At 39.3% G+C, this 27,882-nt stretch overlaps 1 protein-coding gene across 6 annotated transcripts in view; it reads right to left on the bottom strand.

Moving 5' to 3' along the window:
* The window catches only part of REPS2 (RALBP1 associated Eps domain containing 2), a 261,912-nt gene that overhangs the window by 170,450 nt on the left and 63,580 nt on the right, over positions 1-27,882 (bottom strand). For all 6 annotated transcript variants that reach the window (XM_036747200.1, XM_036747202.1, XM_036747205.1 and 3 more), the window contains exon 2: positions 7,037-7,160. In XM_036747200.1, coding sequence (XP_036603095.1) covers positions 7,037-7,160 — 124 coding nt within the window. The remainder of the gene's footprint in view (positions 1-7,036; positions 7,161-27,882) is intronic.

Below are 27,882 nucleotides of genomic sequence, written 5' to 3'. Positions count from 1 at the left end.
CTTACCTGTACTATTCCAACAGTCCTCTAATTGATCCTCTCTGCCTCATCCTTCCCCCCTCCAGTTCCTCTTCCACATAGCTGCCAAAGATATCCTATAGCACATATCTGACCATGTCATTCACCTGGTTTAAAAACTCTATTATCTCCCTGTTAACTCTAGAATCAAAGATGTAAAGCTGAAAGGGATTTCAGGGGTCAATGAATCTAATTCTCTCAATTTATAGATAAGGAAACTCAAGTCCAGAGAAGTCATGACTTGCCCAGGATCACACAACTAGTTAGCGGCTGAGGCAGGATTTGTACTCCATCTACTCCATTATTCCTGAGAGGCCAATGTTCTATTCACTTGTTTCAACAATCTTGCTAGCAGCTGCTGTGGGGGTGAAAAACCAACATGAGCCCAACAACAAGAACACTGCAAGCCCAGGCTCTTTTGATCTGCTTTACTAAGGAAAGCAATGTTAAGAGGTTAACAATCTTACTTTAATCCAACATACAAATATCATTCGCTCAGCTCAGGGGGGAAAGCCAGCACCCTGGACCTCAGAGCAAATACAAACAAATTACAAACATCAACAGACAGACCTTGTCTGATTCAAATCTCAATTCATAGTTAGCCTAGTTTAACAAAGTCCAAACACCTGGGTTACGAGCTGGAGGGCTCTTAACTACAGCTGCCCAGAGTCTCCACATCAGCACACTGCCAAGAGTGAGATCCCTAAGCAAATAGCTCTGTTCTCTCTTTTTATGCACTCTTTAGCCCTCATCAAATGTCATCTGAGTGACCAGAACTCAAGCTCCTACTATTGGCTCTGGTCTTAGCAACTCCCCTTAGGACTCTGAGGGCTTCACACCCACATAGGCTTAGCACCTAATAGAGGTTTGGGCCTGGGGCTTAGCACCTAATAAGACTCAATCAAAGACACCCAACTTAATTGATATTACACCACTATATGACACAGCCTCCAAATAACATCAAATACCAATTCCTTTGTTTGACATTTAAACCTTTTCATAATCTGACTCCAACCAACATTTCCTACTTTATTGGAAGCTACTAGGGACCTGGAGTCAGGAAGATCTGAGTTCAAATGTGGCCTCATACACTTGCTAGTTGTTGTGAGGATCAAATGAGATAATATTTGCAAGGCACTTAGCATGGCATCTGGCACACAGTAAGTGATTAATAAGTACTTGTTCCTTTCCTTTGTTTGTTCCCTTTCCAACTTTAAATCAATGACTCCATGGACTGTCCTATTAGATTTGGCATTATCTCATTTGATCCTCATAACAACCAGGAGAAAGTGGTGTCCTGAAAACCTAGAGAGAAGAGCGTTATCAAGGAGGACAGAGTGAACGATCAACAACATCAAAGGCTGCAGAGAGGCTAAGGAGAATGAGGATTGAAAAAATCACTGGATTTGGCAACTAAGGGATAGTTAGTAACTTCAGAGGGAAAAGTTTCAGTGTAATGGCACCAGATTGTAAGAGGTTGAGAAGAGAGTGAGAGGAGAAAAAGTAGAAGCTCCTATTGCAGACAGTCCTTTCAAGTTTAGCTGCAAAGGGCAGAACAGATACAGTACAAGCTAACAGGGATGGAAGAATCAAGTCAGAGTTTTTTCAGGATGAGTGAGACATGGGAATGTTTGTAGGCAGTAGGGAAGGAACCAGTACACAGGGAGAGATTGCAATAGAGTGGAGGTAACAGAGGGGGCAATCTGTTGGAGGAGAGGGGATGAATGGGATTTGTTGAGCAGATAAGAGAGGTTAAACTTAGTAAAGGGTGAGGCCACTTCATCATGTGAAACAGGGGTGAAGGTGGAGAAAGTTTCAGAAGGTGCTGGAGTGGTAGGAGATAAGGAACAGGGGAAAAGAGGGGGCTCATAGCTAATGGTCTCATTTTTTCCTGTAAAATGTGAGGCACACAGTTCTCAGCTGAGAGAGCATGGGAGGTCTGAGGAGGGATGGAAAGGTTTGGAAGAACTGCTGTGGAGCATGGGAGAGCCAGCTGATAAAGAAAGTGTAGAAGGATTGCCAGTGAATGGAGTGTGAATAAGGCCTTGATACTTCTATTGGATTGAAGGCCAAGTGTGAAAATTCGTTTTCAATGTAGAATTTCACATAAGTCACTGGATGAAATGGAGTAACATTGAATATGAGGTATATTTGGATTAGTCGAAGAGATTTGGCCATGCGTTATGGGTTCTGTCTAAGACAGCAAGCTAATCTGGAATCAGGAAGAGAGGAGACAGTCATTCTAGCCAAGCCCAGAAGGAATCACTTGGGGGAATAGAGGGGGCAGAGGACTGTGCCTTTACTTCAGTCTCCTTCCTCTGGCTGGAAGGGGACTTTATAAACTTTGGATCAAAGGATTTGAATCAAATCAAAGGATTTGAATTTTCCAATTGACACCCTAGTCATAGCAGCAGCCTCAGAACAGCTGACACAGTATCTGCTTTGAGAGTCAAATAAGACATTCAGAAGAAAAGCATATTTAGGACTTTACAAGGAGCCCAGCAGAAACCATACCTAAGGGGAACATCTTGAGGACTCTAGCAAGAAGGACTCCCAGCAGCTATGAGTCAATCTGTTACAGTCTAGGGGTGCTAGGAACCCTGAAATGCAAGAGAACAGGGCAGGTCTGCCTCTAAAAAATTCAACCACTCGAGCCTTCTTTCAGGCCAAGCAGTGAGTTTATTATGACACCAGTTGGGGTGGGCAAGTTTCCTAGTGAGTCTGTGCTATTTGTGATGCCAATACAAGCAGGCCAGGACAGATTTTAAGAATCTGAGCATTTGATAAGGATGGGGAGACCTTTATACAGAAAAAGACTGAGAATCAAGGAGTGGCAAGTAGCATGGGGTGGGGCCAGGTGCAGACAATGGAAGGAGTTGTGAGAGCTCCAATGAAAGGCAGTTAAAAGAATTATTGCCTGGGATGGGCCAGGTGCCTCAGGCCAATGCCAGAGATCTGGGTTCAGGGGTTCAGGTCATGGTCTTTTCCTTTTAGGGGTCCATCATTAGTGCCCCATCAAATCCTTTATCAGGCTTGAGCCCATTTTCCCCTGGACTCCATACTGTTTCATGACAAAGGGTAGCACAGATTTTGGGAAGGAGCCCACTGTTGCAACAATCTGCTAGCAGCTGCTATAGGGGGGTAAGACCCACCAACACCCGGAACACAGAAAGTTGTAAGCCTAGGCTCTTTTGATCTGCTTTACTAAGGAAAGCAACGTTAAAGAGCTTACAATCTCAATTTAATCCAACATACAAATATCATTCACTTAGTTCAGGGAAAAAAGCCAGCACCCTGGACTTCAGAGCAAATACAGACAAATAACAAACATCAAAAGACAGAACTTGTCTGATTAAAATCTCAATGCATAGTTACCAGGTTTAACAAAGTCTGAACATCTAGGTTTACAAGCTGGAGGGCTCTTAACTACAGCTGCCCAGAGTCTCCAATCAGCACACCTCCAAGAGTGAGATCCCCAAGCAAATAGCTCTGTTCTCTCTTTTTATACACTCTTTAGTATACAAAACATCATCTGAGCACCAGAACTCAGGCTTCTACTGTTGGCTCTGGTCTTAGCAACTCCTCTTAGGACCCTGAGGGTTTCACGCCCGCGTAGACATAGCACCTAGTAGATAGGGGTTTGGGCCCGTGGTTTAGCACCTGTAAGACTCCATCAAAGACACCCAATTTAATTGCTATTACAACCACCTAGGTAAGTACACCATTTCTAACAGCTACTTAACTCTATCTGACTAATTGATATTAACTAAGAATCATGACAGGAAGCACACTGTTTGGGTTTCATGAAATAGCTGGACAGGATTATTCTAGGACCCAGAGGAGGACCCAAAGTGTCCTTGGCTGTCTTCTGAGGACCCAGTCTGCTAATGTGAGTATGAGCTAGGAGTGCTACAATTATACCGAGCCAAAATCTACCTCTTTCCCACTTTACCCCTGATTCTGCACAAGGGGACCAGGCAGAAGCTAAAACAATCACGGAAATGACTCATGTAATAGTCCCAAAGTTTATCAAGCAAATCTGATTTTTTTCAAATACCCAAATGTGTTTGCAATACAGATTACGTTTAGTAAATAGGAAGGCCCTGCATCCATAACCAAGCACAAAGGTCCCATAAAATACATTAATCAACATAACTATTGGTACGTGTGTTTGAAGTCACTACTGCCCTTCACAGAGGGTTCAATCAGAGCGTGTTTGTTACTGGACTGGAAAGATCTCTGTTCTGTTGAACAAAGATTGGGGTAATAAATAGCTCAATAACCATCAACAGACCATGTGATTCAAAGTGGCAGCTCCAGACCTGGCCCACACTTGCCCTCACTGCTCTTTAAAACAGAAGCAAAAGCTGAATGCAAATAACTCCTCTTCAGAGACAGTTACCTATGACATTTAGCCCCAAAATAATAATAGCAGCTATCTCCCAGGGTTGTGGTAAAGATCAAATGAGATAATAACTGTAAAGAGCTTAAAACATAGCAAATGCTATATAAATTTTAGCTATTATTATTATTTTCAAAATTAACTTTGGGTGCACCTTAACTCTGGAAAAGATAAGCACAAGCAGGTTTAAACTTTAATAGCAAACAGGCACACCCTCCACAGCATTAAGCCCAAATCCAAACAGACAATTCAATTCAAACTAAAACAAACACGTGAGCAAAAAGTGCCAAGAAATTTAAACATTCTTTCATATATGGTATATTTTATTGATCCAGCAGATACATTCTGCAAGTCACTGTACAGTAAAACTTAGATGCCACTTAAAATAGCATTGAAATTTCCAGTCATCCTGAAACCTGTCAACATACCTTAAAGTCCAACTTTCAATTCTTTGTGGGATTTATAGATACCAGAGCACCATGCCATGCTTTCCTAATCATTCCTACATCTTAGTCAATTACCAAGCATTTATTAAGCACCTACTATTTGCCAGGAATTGTGCTAAGCACATAAACAATGGAGAGGGAACTGTTTTAATGGCCCAAATTACAAAATGCCTAATGGTACCCATTGATTCAGTCTCATTAATTTAGACTCTTACATGTATATTTTCTCTTTCTCACCATCAATCAGTCAATAAACATTTATTAGGCATTTATTATTTGCCAGGTACTGTGCAATGCGCTGGGAACAAAAAGGCAAAAGGCAGACCCTACCGTCAAGGAGCTTACAATGTAACTCAGGAAACAACATGAAAATGAATATATACAAAGCAATCTACATGTAGGATAAATAGGAAATAAGTACATGAGGGAAGACACTGGAATGAAGAGAGGTCAGGAAAGGCTTCCTGTACCAAGTGGAAGGAATAGTACTTAGTGAGGGGAAGCTTACTTTATTGTCATTATGCAGATAATGAATACTCACTAGCTTGTGATGAAAGCTACACATTGACAGTAGATACCATCTATAACTAGTTTCTCCAACCCTACCTAGTTATTTTTGGTCACCAGAGATCAATGACAAACCCTGAAATTTCTTGGGCCTCATTCGAGAGTGTATGTGGAGTTAAGGAGAACCCAAGTTCAAATCTGGCCTTACACACTTACTAGCTGTGTGACCCTGGGCAAATCACTTAACCCTCTTTGCCTCAGTTTCCTCATCTATAAAATGAACTGGAGAAGGAAACAGTAAACCGTTCTAGTATCTCTGCCAAGAAAACCCCAAATGGAGTGACAAAGAGTCAGACATGACACACACTATATAGATATAGTGGATAGAAGGTCATCCTTATACTCTGAGGTACCATATCACACCTATCAGATTGGCTACCATGACAAAACAGGAAAATGATAAATGCTGGAGATACTATTTTGACATTTTTTTTGTTTTTGTTTATTGTGTCTTTTTCCTTTTGTTCTGTTTCTCCTTTCACAACACAACTAATGTGAGATTACGCTTCCATGATTGCACATGTACAACCTATGTCAGATTGCCTTTCATCTTGGGGAGGGTGGAGGTGAGACACAGAGGGAGAAAAATTTGGAACTCAAAATCTTATAAAAATCAATGTTTAAGATAATCTTGACATGTAATTGGAAAAAATAAAATACTATTTACCAAAAAAAAAAAAAAAGAAGAAGGTGGTCATCCTTGGAGTCAGGAAGACCTAATATCAAAGTCTATGTCTGAAATATACTGATTGCGAGACTATGAACAAGTCCCTTAAGCTCTCGGCATCCCACACAACTGTCAAAACTACAAATCACAGATGAGTTGTTACTCTGCATTTGTGGCAAGAATTTCAACAATGAGATTTCTGTATCATTGAAATCACGGGTCCAGACCAAAGAAAAATGTCTGTTTTTATTTGAAGACATATAAAGGTTTAAAAAATGACAGGCAGATAGATATTTTGAAAACTTATGTAAAGAGAAAAAATAAAGGGGCCACTAGGTGGTACAGTGGATAGAGTATGGGGCCTGGAGTCAGGAAAACTCATCTTCCAGAGTTCAAATCTGGCCTCAGACACTGACTAGCTGTCTCACCCTGGGCAAGTCAATCAACCCTGTTTGCCTCAATTTCCTCATCTTTAAAATGAGCTGGAAAAGGACATGGCAAACCACTCCAGTATCTTTGCCAAAAAAATCCCAAATGGGGTCATGAAAAGTCAGACATAACTGAAAAATGACTGTACAATACAACAGTAATCTATAACTTTGCACCTTGAAAAAAAAACACTGGGTCTCCTAAAAGTCTTAGCACCATTTTTGCAGTGGAAAATGGGAATTAGCACCTGAGGAGCTAGGTTTAAATTCTCTACCACTTGCTACCTGTGTGACCTTGAATTACCTTCTTCATCTCTTAAAGGTGAAGAGATAGGCTGGTTATCTCTGAGTTTCTTTCCTATGATAGATCTCAAGAGGAGAAAGAAAGAAGTTGTGCAAACAAAGGCATAAATAGAATAGTCCTACCTAAAAGAGACTAAAAAAAAAAGTTCTCAGAAAGTGAGAGAAACCTCTCCTGGGTAATGAGATTTACAGCTCGAAACACTTACCACATTTAATACTCTCTACTCGTATAGGGAGGCCAGATTGTGCTGCAGCAATTAATTTCAGGGCAACATAAAACTGTGTTAGACCAAAATAACCCACACGTTTTGCACCACACAGTTCTGTGATCTGAAAATGAAAAAAAGAAAGAGAAGAGTGAGAATCATTTTTTTTAATTCCCCCATATATTTTCTTTTAAGAAACCTTAAGCTACAACACCTTAAAGTACCTATGAATATATCCTAAATTGTTTATTCTCCTATTAACAATAGGTTTCTAAATTAGGTGATTATTTTAGATTCTGCCTACCCATAAAATAATAATAGCTATTTTAAGGCCCAATGGAGATTCCTCCCTTTTTTTCTAAGAAGACACAGAAGCAGAAAAAAGGCAACATAGAATGGCTGCTATTCATCCTGACGAATACAGTTGACTCTTCAGGGGGTAGTGTCTTCCAATACAAATTATTTGAAAAGTTATTAGGAATAAAGGAATTGGTGATTACCACTATGTGTGAATTACACAGTCACTGAAAACTCTAAACAACATTAAGGTAAAAAAGTTTTCCTTTGGTAGAAAGTCTTCCAGGTAGAAAGCAAATCATAAAATTGTATGTCTTTAATTTCTTCAGGAAAGAAAAGGAGGGGAAGGACTAGAGAGAAGGAGAGTAGTAAGATGGCAAAGTGGACAGAGCACTGGACTTAGAATCAGGAAGCCTCATCTTCATGATTTCAAATCTGGCCTCAGACACTTAGTAGCTGTGTGACCCTGGGCAAGTCACTTACTCCTGTTTGCCTCAGTTTCCTCTTCTGTAAAATGAGCTGGAGAAGAAAATGGCAAACCACTCTAATATCTCAGCCAAGAAAACCTAAAATGGGGTCACAAAGTATCTGATATGACTGAACAACAAGAGAGAGGGACAGAAAAAGAGGCATACACACAGACCTTTAGCAGTCCCAGTGACAGAAAGAAAGTAGTTATTTCAATTGCCACAGCCTGAAACCCAGCAATCATTACTGGTAGTTGTGTAATGCAAGTTAACCATTCCCCATTGACTAAATTTTAGTAAAGTTCTCCAAACAGACTTTGATCAGGACCTCAGGTAAGTTTGGAAAAAAAATTCAAAATGTATGAATCTTTTTTAAAAACTCAATATAAGTCCCCAGGATGGCATATCATAAAAAAATAAGCTATTCATTGTACCTAGCACAGAGAGATGATTTACAAGGTAAAGGAGAAGATGCTCACTCCCCATTCTCCCCACAGAACAGTGCAAGTCACCGAACAGTTATTAAAGACTCAAGCAAGGTAACACCGTAACATAGATAGTTCTTTATGTCTCCTATATGTTTTACAGTGGGAAAAGAGCTGGCTTAAGTCAGAGAACTGGATTCAAATCTACGCTGCAGCATTTACCAACCTGTCAGACTTTAAGTAAATCGCTTAACCTCTTTGGGCCTCAGTTTCCTCATCTATGAAGTGAGGGGGTTGATCTGGATAGCCTCCGCAATCCCTTGTAGCTCTGAAACTATGATGCTATGAGCCTCTAGCCTCCCCATTTCTGTACCCTTGTCCCTCCTTTGGTGGGCCTCCCAGATCCAGTCTAAAGCCTACAATCTCTCCATCTTCCCCCTTAATCACAATTCACTCCCAAGATACAGCTTGATAAACTCAACAACAGGGATATAAATCACACAATCCATAAAGCTTAAGGTGTTTTCTTGAGTCCAGATAAATTTTCTTTTTAGCAGAAACAAAGCCTTAAATGAAAAGGATAAATCTCCTCTAAAGGTAAGAGTTTGGTATATTAGTGAACTGGAAGGGGAAGTATTTTGTAGGCCTGGGCTGAGGTGGGAATGAGGGTATTGCAATAATCCTGAAATAGGCCACCACTGATAAAGGATTACATATATTTTCATCTGAATCAAAATACAGAATCTCTTTTTAAGAAAAGTACCAGATCTCATATTCCATAAGATCAAGCTAATTAAATAGGGGAGAGAAACCCTATATTAATCAAATGGAAAAAATAGGACCAATTTGCAGGGAAGTAAATTTCATCCTCTCTTTGGGATGGGCTGAGGAGTGGAGTGGCTATTCACATAGAGAATGAATGTTGGTCTGGAATGCTACAACACTGATGCTTGCAAAAGATAAAGAGGGTGAGCTATCTATGCAAAACACTCAGATCTTATCTGTTCTGGAAACAATTAAGTGAGATAAATGGGTCAGGAGGTTAGGATGGTAGTCTAAATGATTTCTAAGGTCTTTACCAACTCTGAGATCCCAGGACTCTAGGCTTAAAGCCCTCTCAACTACCTTTGTTACCTACAAGCGATTTTTTTTAAAGTCCCATAGATTTCTTTTTTTAATTTATGGAATAAAACAAGCATTTCCATAACATAGTATAATAAAAAAGACTATTTCACATAAAACTGCAAATCTATCATGTACAATTTACTATTCTTTTTAAATATAGAATAAAGTTAGTGTAAATTTGTTTTTCCTTCCTCTCTTACCCCTCTTCCCTTACACACACACACACACACACACACACACACACACACACATAAAACCAATTCTGTACATACTTCTATTTATCAGTTCTTTCTCTGGATGCAGATAGTATCTTCCTTCATATGCCCATTTAGTCAAAATGACTTATTTGTTCAAAATTGCTCTTAAAACAATATTGCTGTTACTAATACTGTATATGTACATGCACATGTATGTATGTATATATGTATGTATTTATGATTATAGAAAGGAAAACCTGAAAGAGTAAAATTTCAAATGGATGGAGGCACACCCAATCATGCTGTCTTTCTCTAAAGGCTCTACCAGAGGGTGTGTTACTATACTGGAAAGACGTCTATTCTAGTAAGCAAAGATTGGGCTAACATTTTCATAACAATCAAGAAGTCATGTGATTCAAAATGGTAGCTCCAAATTTGGCCCACACTTGCCCTCATTCCTCTTCAGAACAGCAGCAAAAGCTTCTCTTTTCTACTTCTTTTCAGTGACATTAACTGAGTACACCTTTACTCTGTACCAGGTAAGCACAAGCAGATTTAAACTTTAATATTACATGGGCATAAATGACAATTTTAGGAGCTTGGCTCTGGATAACATGAAATGCTAATTCTTTACATATAGATTCAATCATTTAATGTTTCATGCCCCTCCAAGGGATCAACCCCAAATTCAAACAAACAATGCACTTCAACTTCAAATAAGGACATTATCAAAAGCAATTGCTAGCTAGCTATTAGTAACATAGAACTCCTGAACTCCTCCAATTATGGCAGTCAGATCATGTTCTGTCAGTCTTAGAGGGGACTTATACCTCTTGCTGTAAACTTCAAATACTGTTCCCTGCATTTAAATAAAGTAATGTAGATATTACTTAAATGAAATAATGGTCTGAATTTTACATTGCTTAATGTAAATTATTTTGTAAACCTTGAAGTACTATATAAATATTAGCTATTATTATTATTATATGGACTTATTCAGTCAATTCAGTCATGCCCAACTCTCTATAACCTCATTTGGGATTTTCTTGGCAAAGGTAATGGAGTAGTTTGCCATTTCCACCTCCAACTCATCTTACAGAAAAGAAACTGAGACAAGTAGGGTTAAGTGACTTGCCCTGGGTCACCCAGCTAGTAAGTGTCCGAGGCCAGATTTGAACTCAGGAAGATGACTCTTCCTGACTCCAGAGCCAGCACTCTATCCGTCGCACCACCTAGCTGCCCATTAGAGAAGCTAGAAAATCTACAAAATTATAGCTGACCCTTAAGTAGCTCTTCTAGAGGCAGCTGGTGATCCAGTGGAAAAAGTACTGAGCCTGGAGTCAGGAAGACCTGAGTTGAAATCCTGTCTCAGACACTTACTAGCTGTGTGACCCCGGGCAAGTCACTTAACCTCTGTTTGCCTCAGTTTCCTCATCTGTAAAATGAAGATAATAACAGCACATACATCCCAGGATGTTGTGAGGATCAAATGAGATAGGTTTGCTGTTTTTTCAAAGCACGTAACAGTGCCTGATGCTATACAAATGCTTATTTCCCCTCTTCCTCCCTCTTTAAAGTTAGCAAAGCATTTTATTATATAACTCATGCAAACCAGGAAGAGACTACAGGTGTTATATCTCCATTTTGAAGATTAAGAAATGGAGGCTGTAAGAGGTTAAACGACTTGGTCAAGGTCACATTGCTAAAAATGTCTGAGGCAGGATCTGAATTCAGGTCTTTCTGATTCCAAAACCAGCATGGTACCTACACCACTTACGCCATGCTGCATCTAAAGATAATGCTGCAGCAGTCATTGGCACCACAGTGGTTACAATATTCCTGAGGATTAAAGAAATCTTGGCAACTAGACATATAGCCTCCCCACCAAATTCAGGTTCTCTGGATCAAAACCAGCTAAGAAAATCAATCAAGGCACATAAGCATTTGAATTGAGCAATGGGGCTGCACTTCATTGGACGAAATGACAGAAATCACTGCAGAACTAGAGAAACATAAAACATTTTATTCTCCAGATTATTTTGTACAAATGGAATTCACGAGTAGGAAATTCAGTTGCTTTCTATTTACAACGAAAACCACCGAAACTTAGGATTTATAAAAAGGTTCTAAAAATCAACACAATAAAAAACCACACATAAAAGAGGTGAAGATGACTCCAAGAGAAAAGCTAAAAAGGAACTGACATTTCTGAAGTTTCCACGCTCTAAAGAAAAGACAGCATATAATCCTGGGACTTAGACATGAAGAGGACCTTAGTTATTATCTAAGCCAACTCCTTCATTCTACAGATGAGAAAAGAGAGGCTCAAAGAATATCCAAGTAATAAATATCAGATTTGAACCCTAATCCTTTGATCCAAAATTCAATGTTCTTTCTACTAAATCACACAGCCTCCAAATTCAAAAGTTAAGCAATTGGGGCAGGTAGGTAGGGCACTGGAGAAAACACTGACCCTGAAGTCATAAGGACCTGAGTTGAAATCTGGCCTCAGACACTTATTAGGTGTGTGACCTTGGGCAAGTCATTTAACCCAACTGTCTCCAAAAACAAAACAACAAAAAAAGAGTTTTAAGCAACTGATGCTATAGCAGGCCTCCTGCATCTAAAAAATAGTTGAATAATTTTGCAAGGAATTCCTTCTTTCTTTCTTTTATCAAGCCACAGCACCATAGTTGGCTTAAATCATTGGTTTAAAAGTTCTAAAGATGGCATCCTGGTGTTAAAGGATATTTGTTGTTCAACCCAAGACAACAGTGGCCCTTTTTAGCAGGTAGTATTTTTGTAATTGTTCCTTGATGATGGTCCAAGTTTAAGAACTTTTCTTGCCACAAATACAAGGGAGGGGAAAATGTTTCAGTTTCCTTCTCCTGCCTAAACTCCAAGAGCTCTGACCTCTCCAACACCCCACTTAGATTACAAATGGAGCAAATTTCCAATGCTCCACTGGAACCTGAGGCCCCAAGTTTGTTTTCTCAGGTGGAGAGCCAGGGCTGCAAAGCCAAGGAAGAGATAGAGCTAACTGAGCTTGCAGATGTGCTTGTCAGCGTGCTGGATGGAGACCAGTGAAATTGGAGGAATGGTAAGACAGCAACCTGAACAAAGAGCGTGGAGAGTACAGATGACTCAAAATAGCTTTCCTCCCACCTACCTTTGGGAGAGCCAGCGTTCAAACCATCTAAACACATGTCAACTTGGAGGTTCTTTTGATCCTCTCCCAAAAAGACCACTGTCTTTCCAGTCATAAACTAATCTTTTTTTTTAACCTGTGTGATGAACAGAATTATTCAAGCTAGAGAATGAAAACACCCACCCCATACTTCCTTATGGCTTTTAATTTATTTTCAGAAAATTTGTATGCAGAATGAAGTTGAAGAAAGAGCACCAGATTTGTAGTCAAGGGAATAAAGTTCAATCTTGACTCTTATAATTACTAGCCATTTGACCTTTAGCATGTCAATGAATAGCTCTGAGCCTCGGTTTTCTCATCTGTAAAATGGAGATGATGTGCAATTATTACAAAGACGAATGTGAAAAGTTCTATCTAATGGTCTTGATGGTTAAGATTGAGGAAATTCTGCCATAATACTCAACGTTAAGTTTCACATACTCCTTTTTGGTTGTTCTTCAAATAACTATTTCCTTGTGGTAATCTCTTCATTATCTTGTGCTCTCTTTGCATGGATATGAAATGTGTGGTAGCAAATTTTTCAGAAGCAAGCCAAGCACGCCCAACATATTATATTCCTAGCACCAGCCTTCTCTTTTGCAACTAGAAAAGTACTAATTATATGACTTCCCAGGGACAGAGGAAAGAAAATCCTACCTCCACCCTCTTCCCTGGCCTTCTGCCTGGTGGCATAAAAATACCCCCACTGTTCTAGCTTGGCTACATCACTTCCCTGTGTTCCCAGCTGGCTGCTCCCAAGGGAGCTGGTGAGCATGTTCCAGAGAATAATAGTGGTATAAACTCTCTAGTTCCACTGCTCCTTCATCTTCACTCCACTGCATGGTTTGCCTCTCTTTTTCTACTGAGTCTACTGTATGGGGTGTTCAGGGAGGACTAGCAGCTCTGGGGTGAAGGCTTGCTGAGACCCTTTCAAGGCTGCTTTCCACCTTTGGTGTCCACCTGGCACCAAATTCTCAGCTGTGGTTCCAAGAAGCTGTAGCATACACAGCGGCCACACCCTGGCAAACCAGTCTCAGCGGACAGGCAAAACCAGCTTGAGAGTAACCAACAGACCTGAAACTGGTCAGTGACTTAGAGGGATGTCTACCCGAAGCATGAAGACCTCCCCAGCAGAATGGGAGGATGAGAACGACTTGTTCCGATGGCCATGAAGGCAGCTGAAGCAGGTGCTGCACAGCACTTAGAGCTTAATCAGACATCAGAGATGCCAAGGTCACCCACTGCATCCTGGGGCATCACTATTCATCCTGACTTGTCTTGCCACTGGACTTTGATGACTCTGGAGGGAGGGAGGCTGATGACTTCATGCAACTCTACCTCATTTAAATCTAATTCACAAGCAAGCCAAGATATCCCCTCCATGATGTCATCGGTCCTCTTTGAAAATGAAGGACGAACAACAATTGAGTCAAGGAAAAACTAGAGCCAGAGGCTGACCCAGGACAAAGGGATGCAAGATGGAGGCAAGCCAAAGTCTAAACAAGGTTGGCAAAAGGCAGTATAGAAAAAATAGTGGAGTGGGATTCAGAACAATTCAATTCTAAGACTGTTTTTTTCTAACCTTGACCAAGTCTTATTGGAGGGATGGTCTGTGGGCATCTGGAAAAGGAAGCCCTGCTTGAAAAGAGCTAGAATGACTTTAACAAGAAGAGATCATATCAGACCAAGCTCATTTCCTGTTTTGACAGGGTTACAAGGCTTATTCAAATGGATGCTCCTATTGGGCAAGTTCTGTTTTCACTTTATTCATTTGTTTGTTTGTTTGTTTATTTATTTATTTTTACTTTTTGCATCCCCAGCACCTGACACAATGCCTGGCACAGAGTAGTCACTTACCAAATGGAACTGAATGTGCCCCAGGTAGATGCCCTATCAGAGATGCTTATGTAAAGGAAGTAAACATATTCCTTCTGCCCCTTTCTCCTTGCATACCACACACTCAAATACAAAAACATATGAGAATATTAATTGCATTTTTATAATTTTACCATTGCTCAATAAAGAAAAATACCAGAAGATAGGCCAGTACTATTGATGATCCTTTCTAGTCCATTCATACTTCCAATTAAGCAAAAGAACCCTCCTGCCCACAGTGGCATACAGCCATCTGAAGATGAATAAATGAATGAACAAACGAATTAATGAATGAAAACGCACTTATTAACCAATCTAAGCACCTGACACTGTGTTAAGGGACCATCCCTTGATTCATTTCTTAAAGAGGCCTATTCACTGAATGGGCATTACCTGACTCTAAGTGAGTACATGAAAAGGCCTTAGCCTAAAAAGGATCTCCCATTGCATTCTGGGCCATCTCCAGTCATCCTGATGAATATCTGGACACTGGATCCAGATGGCTCTGGTGGAGAAAGTGAGGCTGGTGACCTTCCACAGTCCTCCCTCACTCAAATCAAAGTCAACTGCAAGTCCTCATCATTTCCCTGACCTCAAGGTCCTCTTGGAGAAAGAAGGACAAAACACAAGGAATCTGAATACAAAAAGGAAAACAGTCTCTGCCCTCAGGGAGTTTACATTCAAATAGGACAACTCACTTAGGTAAGTGATGGGCAAAGAGAGGTATTTTGGTCTAGGGATAATAAGTGGTGGCATAGGGCAATTAATTGACTTGTTCTTTCCAGGTATGACAGTGTTACTTCAATCATTATTCCCAGAGCTAATGGAAGAAAAGGAGGAAGATTGCAAAGGCGGAGGCATCATGGTTAGGATTGGAGACGGAAGCTAAGAGGTATGGCGTGACAGTAGACTTCATATTTCATTGCCTAGTTCCAAATGCCATCACATTCAAGACACTCAGCACTTAGCTCTTATTTTAAAACATGGTCCCTGCAAATATATGTAAAAAAAAAAAATTCCCAAAGAGTAAGAACTACTGCAAACAAATTTAGCAAATTAGTAAAGGAGGCGGGGAGGAGGAAGGAGGGGAAGAAGACAAACCAAGATTTAAAATTTTTTTTAAATCGGTGATTGTCTGATAAAATGTAGTTTTCATTTACTTTACAAATTACAATTCAGCTCTGTTCATCACACATCAGAGCTTGGGAGTGAACCACCAGCATTCTGTAAAAATTAAGGAATTCTTCAGAATAACTTTATTGAACTTTGATTTTAAACCAAAATAGGCAAGATTTATATAGAATTAAAAGAGTTTGGCAGATAAAAATGAAAGGTTGTACTTTGCTATATGCTAATGCTGACAGTTATATCTAAGATGAACAGGAATCAACGGTCAGCCTTTCATTTTGCTAGCAATGACAGAAAAATTCATTCCAAAAATATAAAACATTCAAATTAAAATTGCTGCAGATGCCAAAGCCAAAGAATTAACAAAAACTGATATCCAGCATGATATGGTAGCGACTACAGCAGGGGTCTACCATACATAACATATTACATATGTAAATATTACAACAGGACTATAACATAAAATATACCATAATTTCAAGAAAAAGGGGAGAGAAGCTAAAAAGGTGCCTTGTTTCAACTTACAAATCATAAGAATTGTGTTTAATAATAGAGGCAGTGTCGCACAATGTATAGAAAGGTGGCCACCAGGCCAGGAAGACCCGGATTCAAATCCTGCCTCTGAGAAATATCTGCTTTGTGACTGTAGGCAAGTCACTGAATTCCTCCATCCGTCAATAAAAAGTGATTGTTTCTGTTCATTCGTTTCAGCCATGTCCAACTCTTCGTGACCTCGTTTGGGGTTTTCTTAGCAAAGACACTGGAGTGGTTTGCCATTTCCTTCTCCAGCTCATTTTACAGATGAGGGAACTGAGATAACACAGCTTGTAAATGCCTGAGGCCAGATTTGAATTCACGAAGATAAAGTCTTCCTGACTCTAGGCCCAGCACTCTATCCACTGTGCCACCTAGCTGCCCTAACCATTGATTAAAGCACCTAATATGTACCATGCATTATACTAAGTGATACGGATGCAAAGAAAGGCAAAAGACAGCCCCTGTTCTTAAGGAACACAGGCTGCTTTAGGCATCCTTTCATTACTATAAGTTGTTGGAAAAGTGCAAACCTGAATTACAAGAAGGAATTTCCTCCCCTGAGAGCTTCCTTTACCAATGAAATCATAGGTTCAATCCCAATCAACAGAGTAATCATAATATGAGTCACCATACTGGGGTATAGTAATTTTTTCAGTCTCAGTCCCCCTATTTTCATCGTAACAATTGCATATCATCTCCATTTTACAGATGAGAAAACTGAGGTTCAGAGCTATTCATTGGCTTGCTAAAGGTCACATGGGCTAGTAATTATTAGTCAATACAGTCAATAAAATAAAATGTACCTATATTAAATAGAATATACCCACATAAGACAATTTGTAACCACATTAGAATTAAAGGCAAGAAAAGCCAAACTTTTGATGAGATACTCATGAAGCTAGTTAGTGTCTATGTGTTTTTTTAGCAGAGGGCTTTAGTCACTCACTGAATCATACTGTAATACAGATGTTGCCAAGTTACTAAATATTCATACGACCACACACCAATATATAGACTGTTGACCTTTGAGGAAAGGTGCCAGGTCTTAGATAAAAGCTAGCTGAAGGGGAGAGAGGCCAGCTGGATTGCCTCACAAGGATTAGCTGACAGATGATCTTTGTAGGGACCAATGATAAGCACCAGAGTGAAGGTATGGAATTTAGGGTGGAAAGTTTTAAGACAGGTTGTTGTTCAGTCATTTCAGACTCTTCGTGACCCCATTTGGGGTTTTCTTGGCAAGGATACTGTAGTGGTTTGCCATTTCCTTCTCCAGTTCATTTTACAGATGCGGAAACTGAGACAAACAGGGTCACACACCTAGTAAGATTTGAACTCCGGTCTTCCTGACTCCAAGCTATACTCTATCCACTATGCTACCTAGTTGCTCCATGAAAGACAGGAGTCAGGAATTAAAGCTCAAGGCAAGAATCAAAAGTCAGCATAATGAGCATGGGTAAGGTAGATAATAGCCCCAGAAGTGTCAGAGTCAGAACCAGTAGATGTTACCTCATCTGTAAAATGAGTTTATCTCTAACATGGCCTCTAGTTCTAAGATTTGATCAAACCATGAGCTAAATTGGTGGCAGAAAGAATCAAAAACCAGCAAAACATAGAATAAAATAAAATAATTAAATCCAAATCCAAAATAGTACCTAGGCTAGGATAAAATTAAAACCACAGAAATAGGTCAGAATGCAGGGACATCACAAGCAGGCTGATACTGAATCATTAAGGACAGGGATGAGGTTTTATATTTTTTATCCCAAAATGTCTAGCATAGCATTGGATTTTGAGTCAGTGCTTAATAAATACTTGTTGGTGTCTGAATAAGGTCCTCGGGTGTGCTCTTTCATTCATTCTCTCTCCTCTCTATTTATCCCCTCTCCTTCTCTCTCCCCCTACCTTCCTCTCTCCTCTTCATCCATCCCTTACAAGGAAAGCTGACCAATAATTAGAGGGCAGGTGAGGGTTTAAGAAGAGGTACAAAGGCTGGACTGGCAGCTGACTCTGCTCTATTAATCCAAGGTCCACCCCTCTCGGCCATGGCTTATTAACCAGACTCTAATAGGAAATAGCCTCCTGGGCACTGAAGTCACATTGCTACCCAACCTATCAGTAAACTAAACTCTCATCAGTAATAAAAATAGCTAACATTTATCCAGCATTTTAAGATTTGCAAAGTCCTTTACAAATGGTGTATCATTTAATTCCTTGGGAAATGGGCCCTATTCTCTTCCCTCTTCACTGCCCCCAATTTATCCTGTATATATCTTATTTGTACATAGTTGTTTTCATGTTGGCGCCCTCATTAGATCATGAGTTCCTTTGAGGAGGAATGTCTTTTGCTTTTCTTTGTATTCCCAGCACTCAGCAGTGTCTGGCACATAGTAGGTGCTTATTAAATATTTGTTGACTGTCTCTTGGTAACTTTAGCTGCTTCTATGGGTTTCATGATCCTATCTATGAAGATGACTCTTATCTACATATCCAGCCCCAGTCTCTCTTTTGATCTTCAATCTCACATCACCAATTGCTGAGTGGATATTTTAAACTGGGCATTCCAGAGACTAAGAAATCCTTAGTGTGGTATAAGGCAGAGTCAGGGAACCTAGATTCAAATTTAACCTCTAGCACTTATTGTCTTTGTGACCTTTGGGCAAGTTACTTAACTTCCTTGGGCCTTGGTTTCCCCATTTGTAAAAAAAAAGTTAGACTAGATGACTTTTGAGGTCCCTTCAAGCTCTAGTTCTATGATCCAATGATTTCAAAATCAACACATCCAAAACAGAACTTACTGTTTTTCCCTCAAATCCACCCTACTTCTAAATTTCCCTGTGTCTGTTAAAGGCACCACCATTTTTCCTGTTTCCATGGTTCCTAACCTCAGCATTATCCTCCACTCTTCACTCTCCCTTATCCCAATGCCAAATCTTTCATTTTTCCCTCAACATCTCCCATATATATCTCATACTCTCTGTTCACAGAATTACCACTTTAGTTCAAGCCTTCACTACTGCAACAGCCTCCTTATTGGTCAGCCTCACATCTGTCTCCATGCCATTCAGTCCTCCACAGCTGTAAAGTGAGTTTTCTTAAGGCCATGTCATTCCCCTATCCAATAAACTTGGTGGCTCTGGGATACATATAAATTCTCCTATTTAGTTTTTAAACTCCCTCCTAACCTGGCCCTAACCTATCTTTCTGACTTCTTTAGACATTACTCCCCCTCCTACACCCCAGCCAAACCGAGATTCTTGCTATACACAAGGCACTCTACTGCCTACTTCTAGAGACTCCATGGGACTGAAGAGCCACCCAATGCCTGAAATACAGCTCCTCTTCATCTCTGCATCACAGATTCCCTCTTTCCTTCAAGATACAGCTCAGACATCACCTTCCACCAACAAGAAGTCTTTCCTGATCCCATCCCCTGCTAGTGCCCTCCTAGCTACCTTGCATTTATTTCTCATTTGTGCTTTATATTTATGCTGTATAAATTTTTATGTACTTATTATTTTCCCATTATAGTGCAAGTTCACTATTAATAGGGATTTTTTTTATATTTGTCTTCCCCGCACCAAGCGCAGTGCCCAGCACATACTAGGCACTTAATAAAGGCTAGTTTCCTTCCTTCTTTGTTAATTCATTGATCCTTAACAACAATCCTGTGAGACAGATATTCTTATTATCCCATTTTACAGATATGTAAACTGAGGCTCAGAGAAGGTTACACCTATTTTAAATTCAAAGAAAGTAACCACCTTACAATCATCAGAGAGGAGAACAGGGTCCAATAAGAAAAAGTCAAAGGGAAAGAGATTTTTTAAAAGTTAAGTGACTTGCCCAAGATCATACTAGTAGTGTCAGACACAGGACCTAGTCTTCCAGAGCAGCTAAGTGGCGCAGTGGATAGAGTACTGGGCCTGGAGTTAAGAAGTCTCTCCCTTCCTGAGTTTAAATCCAGCCTCAAACACTTACTAGGCAAATCACTTAACCCTGCCTGCCTCAGTTTCCTCATCTGTAAACTGGGCTGGAGAAGGAAATGGCAAACTACTGTAGTATCTTTGCCAAGAAAACCCCAAATGGGGTCATGAAGAGTAGATGTGACTATAACAACTGGACAATAAAGACAGTAAAAAGCCTTCTGATACCAAGTCCAAAAAGCTGACCACTACACCACTGATGTCCAGCTGAAACAAACGAATCCCTTCAGGGTGTATATTAACTTAGAAAACCACAAATTAACATATTTTGTTGTATTTTTATTTATATTGTTAAAGATTTCCCAATTACTTTTAATCTGGTTCAAGCTTTCCTTAGGGAGTTTTAGACTAAGACCTCCACAAAGCACCACAATGCCAGTCACAGAAGAAAAGCACTAATTTCTTTCTCATTTGTACTCTAGCTTTGATTTTTGTTGTCATATCCTGAGTACCCAGCACAGTGCCTGGCAGAGTGGGTATTGATTCATTAGGAAAAAAGTACAAGAATTTTAAGACAAATACAGTTTATTAGCTTAAAAGACTTTGAAAGAAAAAAAATCTCATATATTTCTCCACCCTCCAACACTTTTTTATATGCATGTATACAAAGTAGAAATGTAAACTTTAAACTTTACAAGATCTTCTTCCAACTACAATGCATACAAATTTCACTGGGCGAGGGTAAGGCGTGTAGGCTACATTTTGGGTCAGAGTGAACATTAGCCAAGGAGTTCACACCCTAAAAATAAGTATTTTTAAAATGGATAGGATGACCAAAAAAAATATCACCAATAGTTGTTGATGAAACTTAAGAACTCTGACCATGGTAATGATCGGCCCTGCTTACAGAGAACTAATGATTTAACATATTACCCAACTCCACTCTTAAGGAAGATGAAGGACTCAAGAGTGCAAAATGAAACATGTGTGTGTTTGTGTATGTATGTGTGTATATATAATGTATATGTGAATCTATACGTATACTCACACATGTATGTGCATATAGACATATGTAAAGAATGTGTAGTCTTTTGGATATAGTCGATGTGCAAATTCATTTTGCTTGACTATACAAGTTTTAACAGGGTTTTTTTTCTTTCTTCCTCAATTGGAAGGAGGGGCGGAAGGTGGATTTTTGATGATTTAAAAAAAAATAAAACAGAATTTAAAAATAAAAGAAAAATGTTTTTATGTATTGGTGAACAGCTAAGAATACATATTCTCAGGTTAGTACATATTCTATATATGCATTGTATATTTTATGTTTACAAATACATACACACATATGTAAAATATGTTCTTTTAAGACAGAGCCAATGAAGCGATTTGTTTGCTTGGTGATACATGTGTATAATAGAGGTGTTGTTTTTCTTTCATCCTCAATTAGAGGGAAGGAATGGGAGAGGGAGAGGGTGGATTTTTACTGATTGAAAAAACACAAAAATTAAATTTAAAAAATTGAAATGTTTTTATGCTTTTGTGAATAACCAAGGATTCAGATTCTTAGGTTAGTCCCTGATTTTAAATCAATTCAAGATCTTTCAGATCACTGGGATATCATTTAACACAAGGGGAGGTAACCAAGAGACAGCTAGGTGGTACAGTGGATAGACAGTGGGCTTGGAATCAGGAAGACTCATCTTCATGAGTTCAAATCCAGCCTTGGACACTTACTAGCTGTGTGACCCTGGGCAAGTCACTTAACCCTGCTTGCCTTTGTTTCCTCATCTGGTAAATGAGAAGGAAATGGCAAATCATTCTAGTATCTTTGCCAAGAAAATTCCACATGGAGTCACAAAGAGTTGGACACAAATGAACAACAAGTCACCAAAAACCTTACTATACTCTTTTCTTCCACTTCCTTACCTCTCATACGCCTCCTGGGATGGCTTGTAAACCTAACCACTCAAAAAAATATTGTCTTCTCCACAGTTACCAATCATTTAATTGCTAATTCAATGGCCTTCTGTCAATCTTCAAGGTTCTTGACCACTCTGTAGTGTCTAGGCCTGCTGATCATCCCATCTTCCTTCTGGATACCTTCTCCTCCTTACCTGACTACTCCTCAGTTTCCCATGCTGGGTCATCATTATACTCCATTCCTAGATGTGCCCAGGGCTCCATTTTGGGCTATGTTGTTAAACAGTCTTTATCTACTCCACTCTTAAACTTCAAACCAAAATTGGCTCATGGTCAGGAGCATGACCTAATTCATAACCCATCTGCCTCTTATTCCTCTCCCAGATCACCAGGCTCTCACAATACCATTCTTGGTTCATAGAAATTTAGAGACTCAGCTGGCAAAAACATAAAGGAGAGATCATCCATCTGTGCCTTAAACCCTAACAACCTCAAAATTTACTACACTAAAGTGTTCTTTCCCCAAATATTTCAATGGGTCATTGAATCCATGATCTCACCAGTACATCCAGGAATATGGGGGTAATATTCCCACTGTACTCAGTCTATATCTAAAATACTGAATTCAGCTCTCAGCATCACATTTTAGAAACAAGAATGATAAACTTGGGAGTGCCCAGAAAAGGATAAACAGGGTAGCAAAGGGCTTCATGCTTGAGACATTTAAAAAGTGGTTGAAGGAACTGAGATTGGCCTGAAGAAGGGAAGGCTTGGCTCTTCAAATATTTGAAAGGCTATTTTCTATATGAGAGTGCTTCTCTGCTTAGTCCCAAGAGGGCAGAACTAGGAACAATAAATGCAATTTGCAATGGGGCAAATTTAGAGTTGATGTAAAGAAAAGCCTTCTAAATATTAGAGCTCCACAAAAGTGAGATGCCTCAGAGGATGCCAGTTTCCCCTTGTCAGAGGTCTCTAAACAAAGTGTGGATGACCATTTGTCAAGTAGGTTGTAGTGAAGATGTGGAGTTTGGGCCAGATGGCCTCAGAAGTCCCTTCCAATTTTGAAATTCTGTGGCCATCAAAGTTTACTGGTATAGTGGGAAAGAACTCTAGACTTGGAATTAATAGATCTTGGACACATTCCCAGCTCTCATCCTTACTAGGCATATGACCACAGGCAAGACACTTAACTTTTCTCAACCTCCACTTTTTTTTAATCTATAAAATAGGAATTATAAAACTTGTATTACCAAACTCACACAATTACTGTCAAGACTGAGATAATGTATTAAAAGTGTTTTGTAAACCATAAAGTTCTATATAACTTCAAGTTATTTTTCTCTTTCTTTTGTATAAAATTAAATATTTCACTGTAACAAGGAGAACGACTTATACAATAACAACATTGTAAAGACAAAAAACTTTGAATGATTTGAGAATTCTAATAAATGCCACAACCAACTATGATTCCAGAGGCCCCGTGTTGAAGAAAGCTACTCACTTCCTGACAGAGAGATGAAGGACTCAAGATGCAGAATAAGACATACATTTTCAGACACAGTCAGTGTAGGAATGTGTTTTGCTGGATTGTTTTTTTTTCCAAGAGTTTTGGTAGACAGTTTGAGGGAGAGGGAAGATAGAGCTGGATTAGGCAAAAAGAAGGAAAAGAAGGTCATTGAACCATTTTTTTAAATGCACTGGACAGAAAGAATCAGATAATCAGGATAATTTTGAAATTTATATTTTGAATGTTATATATTTTTAAAAGAAAATCAAGCCTCATATAATAAAGATTTACAATTTCATGTACAATAATTTTTTTTCCTATTCTACTCTGTATATGGAAATGCCCATTTTATTTGGTATTAAATAACTGGTTCACATGGAGCTCACAGTTCTAGACTCATATTAGACACATGCTAAGATTTTACTAGAGCCCAAGTCAAACGCTGGTACTTTGTACATACTTTTTAACTACTTACTTATGCACATGTTATATCCCACCCTCCAACAGACAATATGTGAGCAGGGATCACTTTTTTCTTGAATTGAATCTAAAGTCATTATTCCTTCTCCAATGCTTGGCCTAACCAGTCTATACGATTAACAAGAAGGAGCTGTAACAATAAAATTATCACAGAGGAATGTTCCTTGGGCTCATTTTTATAAGACATCCCCTCACATAGAAGATAAGCTTCTATTCTCGTCTTAGTACGTCTCTTTACCTAGTACAGGGCCTTGAACACTGCAAATGCTTCACAAATATTTGTTGAATTCAGCATGAGCACTAAAAAAAAGAGAAATAGGAATACTGAGACTGCAGTGTCAAATAATAATAATTGTTATTATTAAAATAGCTAGCATTTTAAGATTTACAAAGAATTTTACAGCTATTATCTGATTCAATCCTCATAACAAGCTGGGAGGTAGGTGTAATCATTATCCCCATTTTACAGGTGAGGGAACTGAATCAGAGGTTAGGTGACTTGCCCAGGATCACACAGCTTGCAAGTGTATACGTCTAGATCTAAACTCATGCCTTCCTGACTCTCATGTTCAGTGCTCTCTACTGCAACACCTGGTACTTGGTAGTGCTCCATTTTATAGGTATAGACACACAGGATAGAAAGGTAATGGGCCTTAAGAGATTATGTAACTCAACTACCTCTTTTTACAGATGAAGAAATTAAGGAATAGACAGATTAAGTAGCTTGCCCACAGTCACACAAGAACCCAGGTTCTTCAGTTCCAAACCAAGGACTCTTACTACTCAATTACACTGTACTGCAGGGGTTCTTTCAGAGCTCTCAAACTAGGCAGAAAAAAGTTAACCAAATGGATCCTACTTCCAAAGAAGGGTAAGACGGCTTCCAAATCCCAGACAAACAAGAGACTATTCCATCAGGGAGAGACAGAAATTTTTCATGAAGATGTCTGTTCTCCTCTTACTTTAGCCTCTGCTGTAGAAACCTATGAAAGGTACTAGTGCTTTGGGAAATAAATTGCTGAGATGAAACAATTTCTTTGATGTCTTTCCAGATGCCTCCAGGTAGAAGAGGAAGGAGTTCAGAAAATGGATTCTACCATGAATAGAAAAGCTTCCGGAATTAGGAGCTGCAAGTACTTGGCAATTACAAATCCATCCATACAGACAGATGCATCTTAACATCAGACGTGCATTGTTCCAGAAGAATCCAGAATATGGCCCAATTCCAAAAAGCTAAATCATTCAGTAATTTTGGCCTTCTGAACTTTAACCTGTTCACAGCTACTCTTTTTTTTCTTTTTGCGGGGAGGGGAAAGCATTTGTTCAGACAAAAGAATAAGGTGATAAAAGTAGGATGGAAATTTTCAATCCCCTTAGCAATAATTCCTGCAGCTGGTACACGTTTTAAAAAAACGTACTCATGGTAAGAAGCTCTTACTTTTGTGTTTACAGCAAGATGGAGATATTATTCATGCTTTGCCCTCCTGCATTTTATGTTGCTCAGCCAAAAAAGAGAAGAAAATAAAGCCTGCCATCAACAGTAGGATTTTGTTCGAAGCAATTATCAGTTTATAAATGTTAATCCAACAATATAAGCACTGATGATATTAGCAGCTGTTTGAGAATGCAGAGAGTATGACTACTGCTGGTTGAGCTGAACAGGCCCCTACCATTCCTGTCCTAAAGCAGCTAGGATATTTTGATTCCAAGGAGGGGGTTAGGAGCAAAGAGAGCTCTGTATACATTTCCAGACACAGCTCAATGAAAGAGGCAAAAACCAAAACATCCTCGCCTCATCCTCATTTTCCAGGACTTGTTCTGAAGGAGGTGAGAAACAGTAGGCTGCAAGAACAAATGTGCCCTCTAACCCACACTCTCCACCTTCTGAAACATACACTTGCTAGAATAACCAAAACAACCGTTTAAAAATATATCTCCAAAAAAGTGGATGCCAGTACATTCCACACTTCCAAGATACTTAATAATTTGTTTTCCTTTAGAGTACACAGCACATTTCACATATGCCACATTGCTATTTAGTCATTTCAGTGGTAACAGACTCTTCTTCGTGACCCCTCTTGGGGTTTTCTTGGCAAAGGTAGTAGAGTGATTTGTCATTTCCTTTGCCAGCTCATTTTACAGATGATAAACCAGGTTAAGTGACTTTCCCAGGGTCACACAGCTTAGTGAATGTCTGAGGCCACATCTGAACACAGGTCATCTTTTTCCTACAAAGTGGTTTCAAATATCTGTTGAATGAATACAGTACATGGATTTTAAATATCTCTTTGTCTCTGAATAATATCTTGACACTGGCTTAAAATAATTGGTTATACCTTCAGAAGTTTCTTTCTGGGGATGAGTCTACAAATATTTAACAAATCCATAAACCTCAATCAAATATTTAAACATCCTTTGACTGTCTAAGTTTATCATTAAAGATTTTGTTACTGGTGTACTTGTTAACAGGTACCATGCATATCATTTCAAAGATAATATATATTATTTATATGTCTACTCTGCAGGTTCAAGGTTGGGGGAGGGAGAAGAGAGGTGTTAGCTATCAAGCAACCCCAAGTGTATTTCCATTGTGGGGAATCCCATCATCTTCCACACCCTCCAGATTTATAGCTCCAACAAATACACTTGAGATTGCTAAAGATCTCCTGCCTAACCTGCACAGTTCATATAATTCACAGCAAGCAACTCTGAGACTACTTGAGCTCCAAAGCCATAGCGTTACTCCTCTTCTCTCTAGGCGTTATGGTTCAGGAATTATCGTGAAACAACTTTTCTTCTCTCCAAAAATAGGGATTCAAAAATTACAAGTAGCCCAGGAATGCCATCTCCAAGAGCCTGGGCCCAACAACTGCCACTGATGCAATGTTTCATTACCTGCTTGCCAGCATTGTGGTGAAGAAATCGCTTTGCAAATTGTCAAGTGCTATTTAAATCATCTTATATCACTTTCTCTTATGTGATTTCACTGCAGTGATTAATCTCTCCAACAGCACAGATGACAAATTTCCTGAACAGCCTCATCCTATTCAACTCACGGCCATGACTGTCCAACTCATGTTCCCTGAGTCTTCCATGGAAATCCATCCAAAATATGGAGGTTCTTCTTCTAGGTCTCCTAACATGAGAGAACAGCAGAGCAGCACAAGGATTTTCCAGATTCTTAATTCACCAAAAAGACCCTTTTGTATCAAACACTTTGCTTTTCAAATACATTAGGGCCTATGAAGAAAGATGCCATCTACTTCCAGAGGAAGAGCTGATAAACAGAAGGACTAAAAGCATGGTTTTACCTACATTGAGAAATCTGTGTCAAATGGTGCCCTTCTCTGGTGCAAGGTGGAGAAGATGGGAGACAGGGAGACAGCTCAAAACTTAAAATGTAACAAAAATAAGTTAATTAAATTAAATGCAAAAAATACAAGTCAACATTTAATTATATCCTACCCTGCATTATTCTCTACATGTTTCATGTGTATGTCTTGTTTTCCCAGTGAGATTATAAACTCTTTGAGGGATGGAGACTATAATATGTTTCTTTTGTATTTATTCCTTGCCAGCCTCCCTCTACTCCAATATATACTTCTAAACACTTTGCTGGGTATTTGAATTCTTCTTGAATTGTGAGATGCATAGGAGAATAGAGCCCCTACTGTCTTCTCCCCCTCTGATTTACCCAGTCCATTCAAAGGAGATTCATCCAACTCTGTTAGCACTATCTGCGCCTGGGAAGCAAATGCATTTCAAGTGTGTATAATAA

Source organism: Trichosurus vulpecula, chromosome 2, assembly GCF_011100635.1.
Source record: "Trichosurus vulpecula isolate mTriVul1 chromosome 2, mTriVul1.pri, whole genome shotgun sequence".
Taxonomy (NCBI): domain Eukaryota; kingdom Metazoa; phylum Chordata; class Mammalia; order Diprotodontia; family Phalangeridae; genus Trichosurus; species Trichosurus vulpecula.
This window is presented reverse-complemented; position numbering and strand designations above follow the sequence as displayed.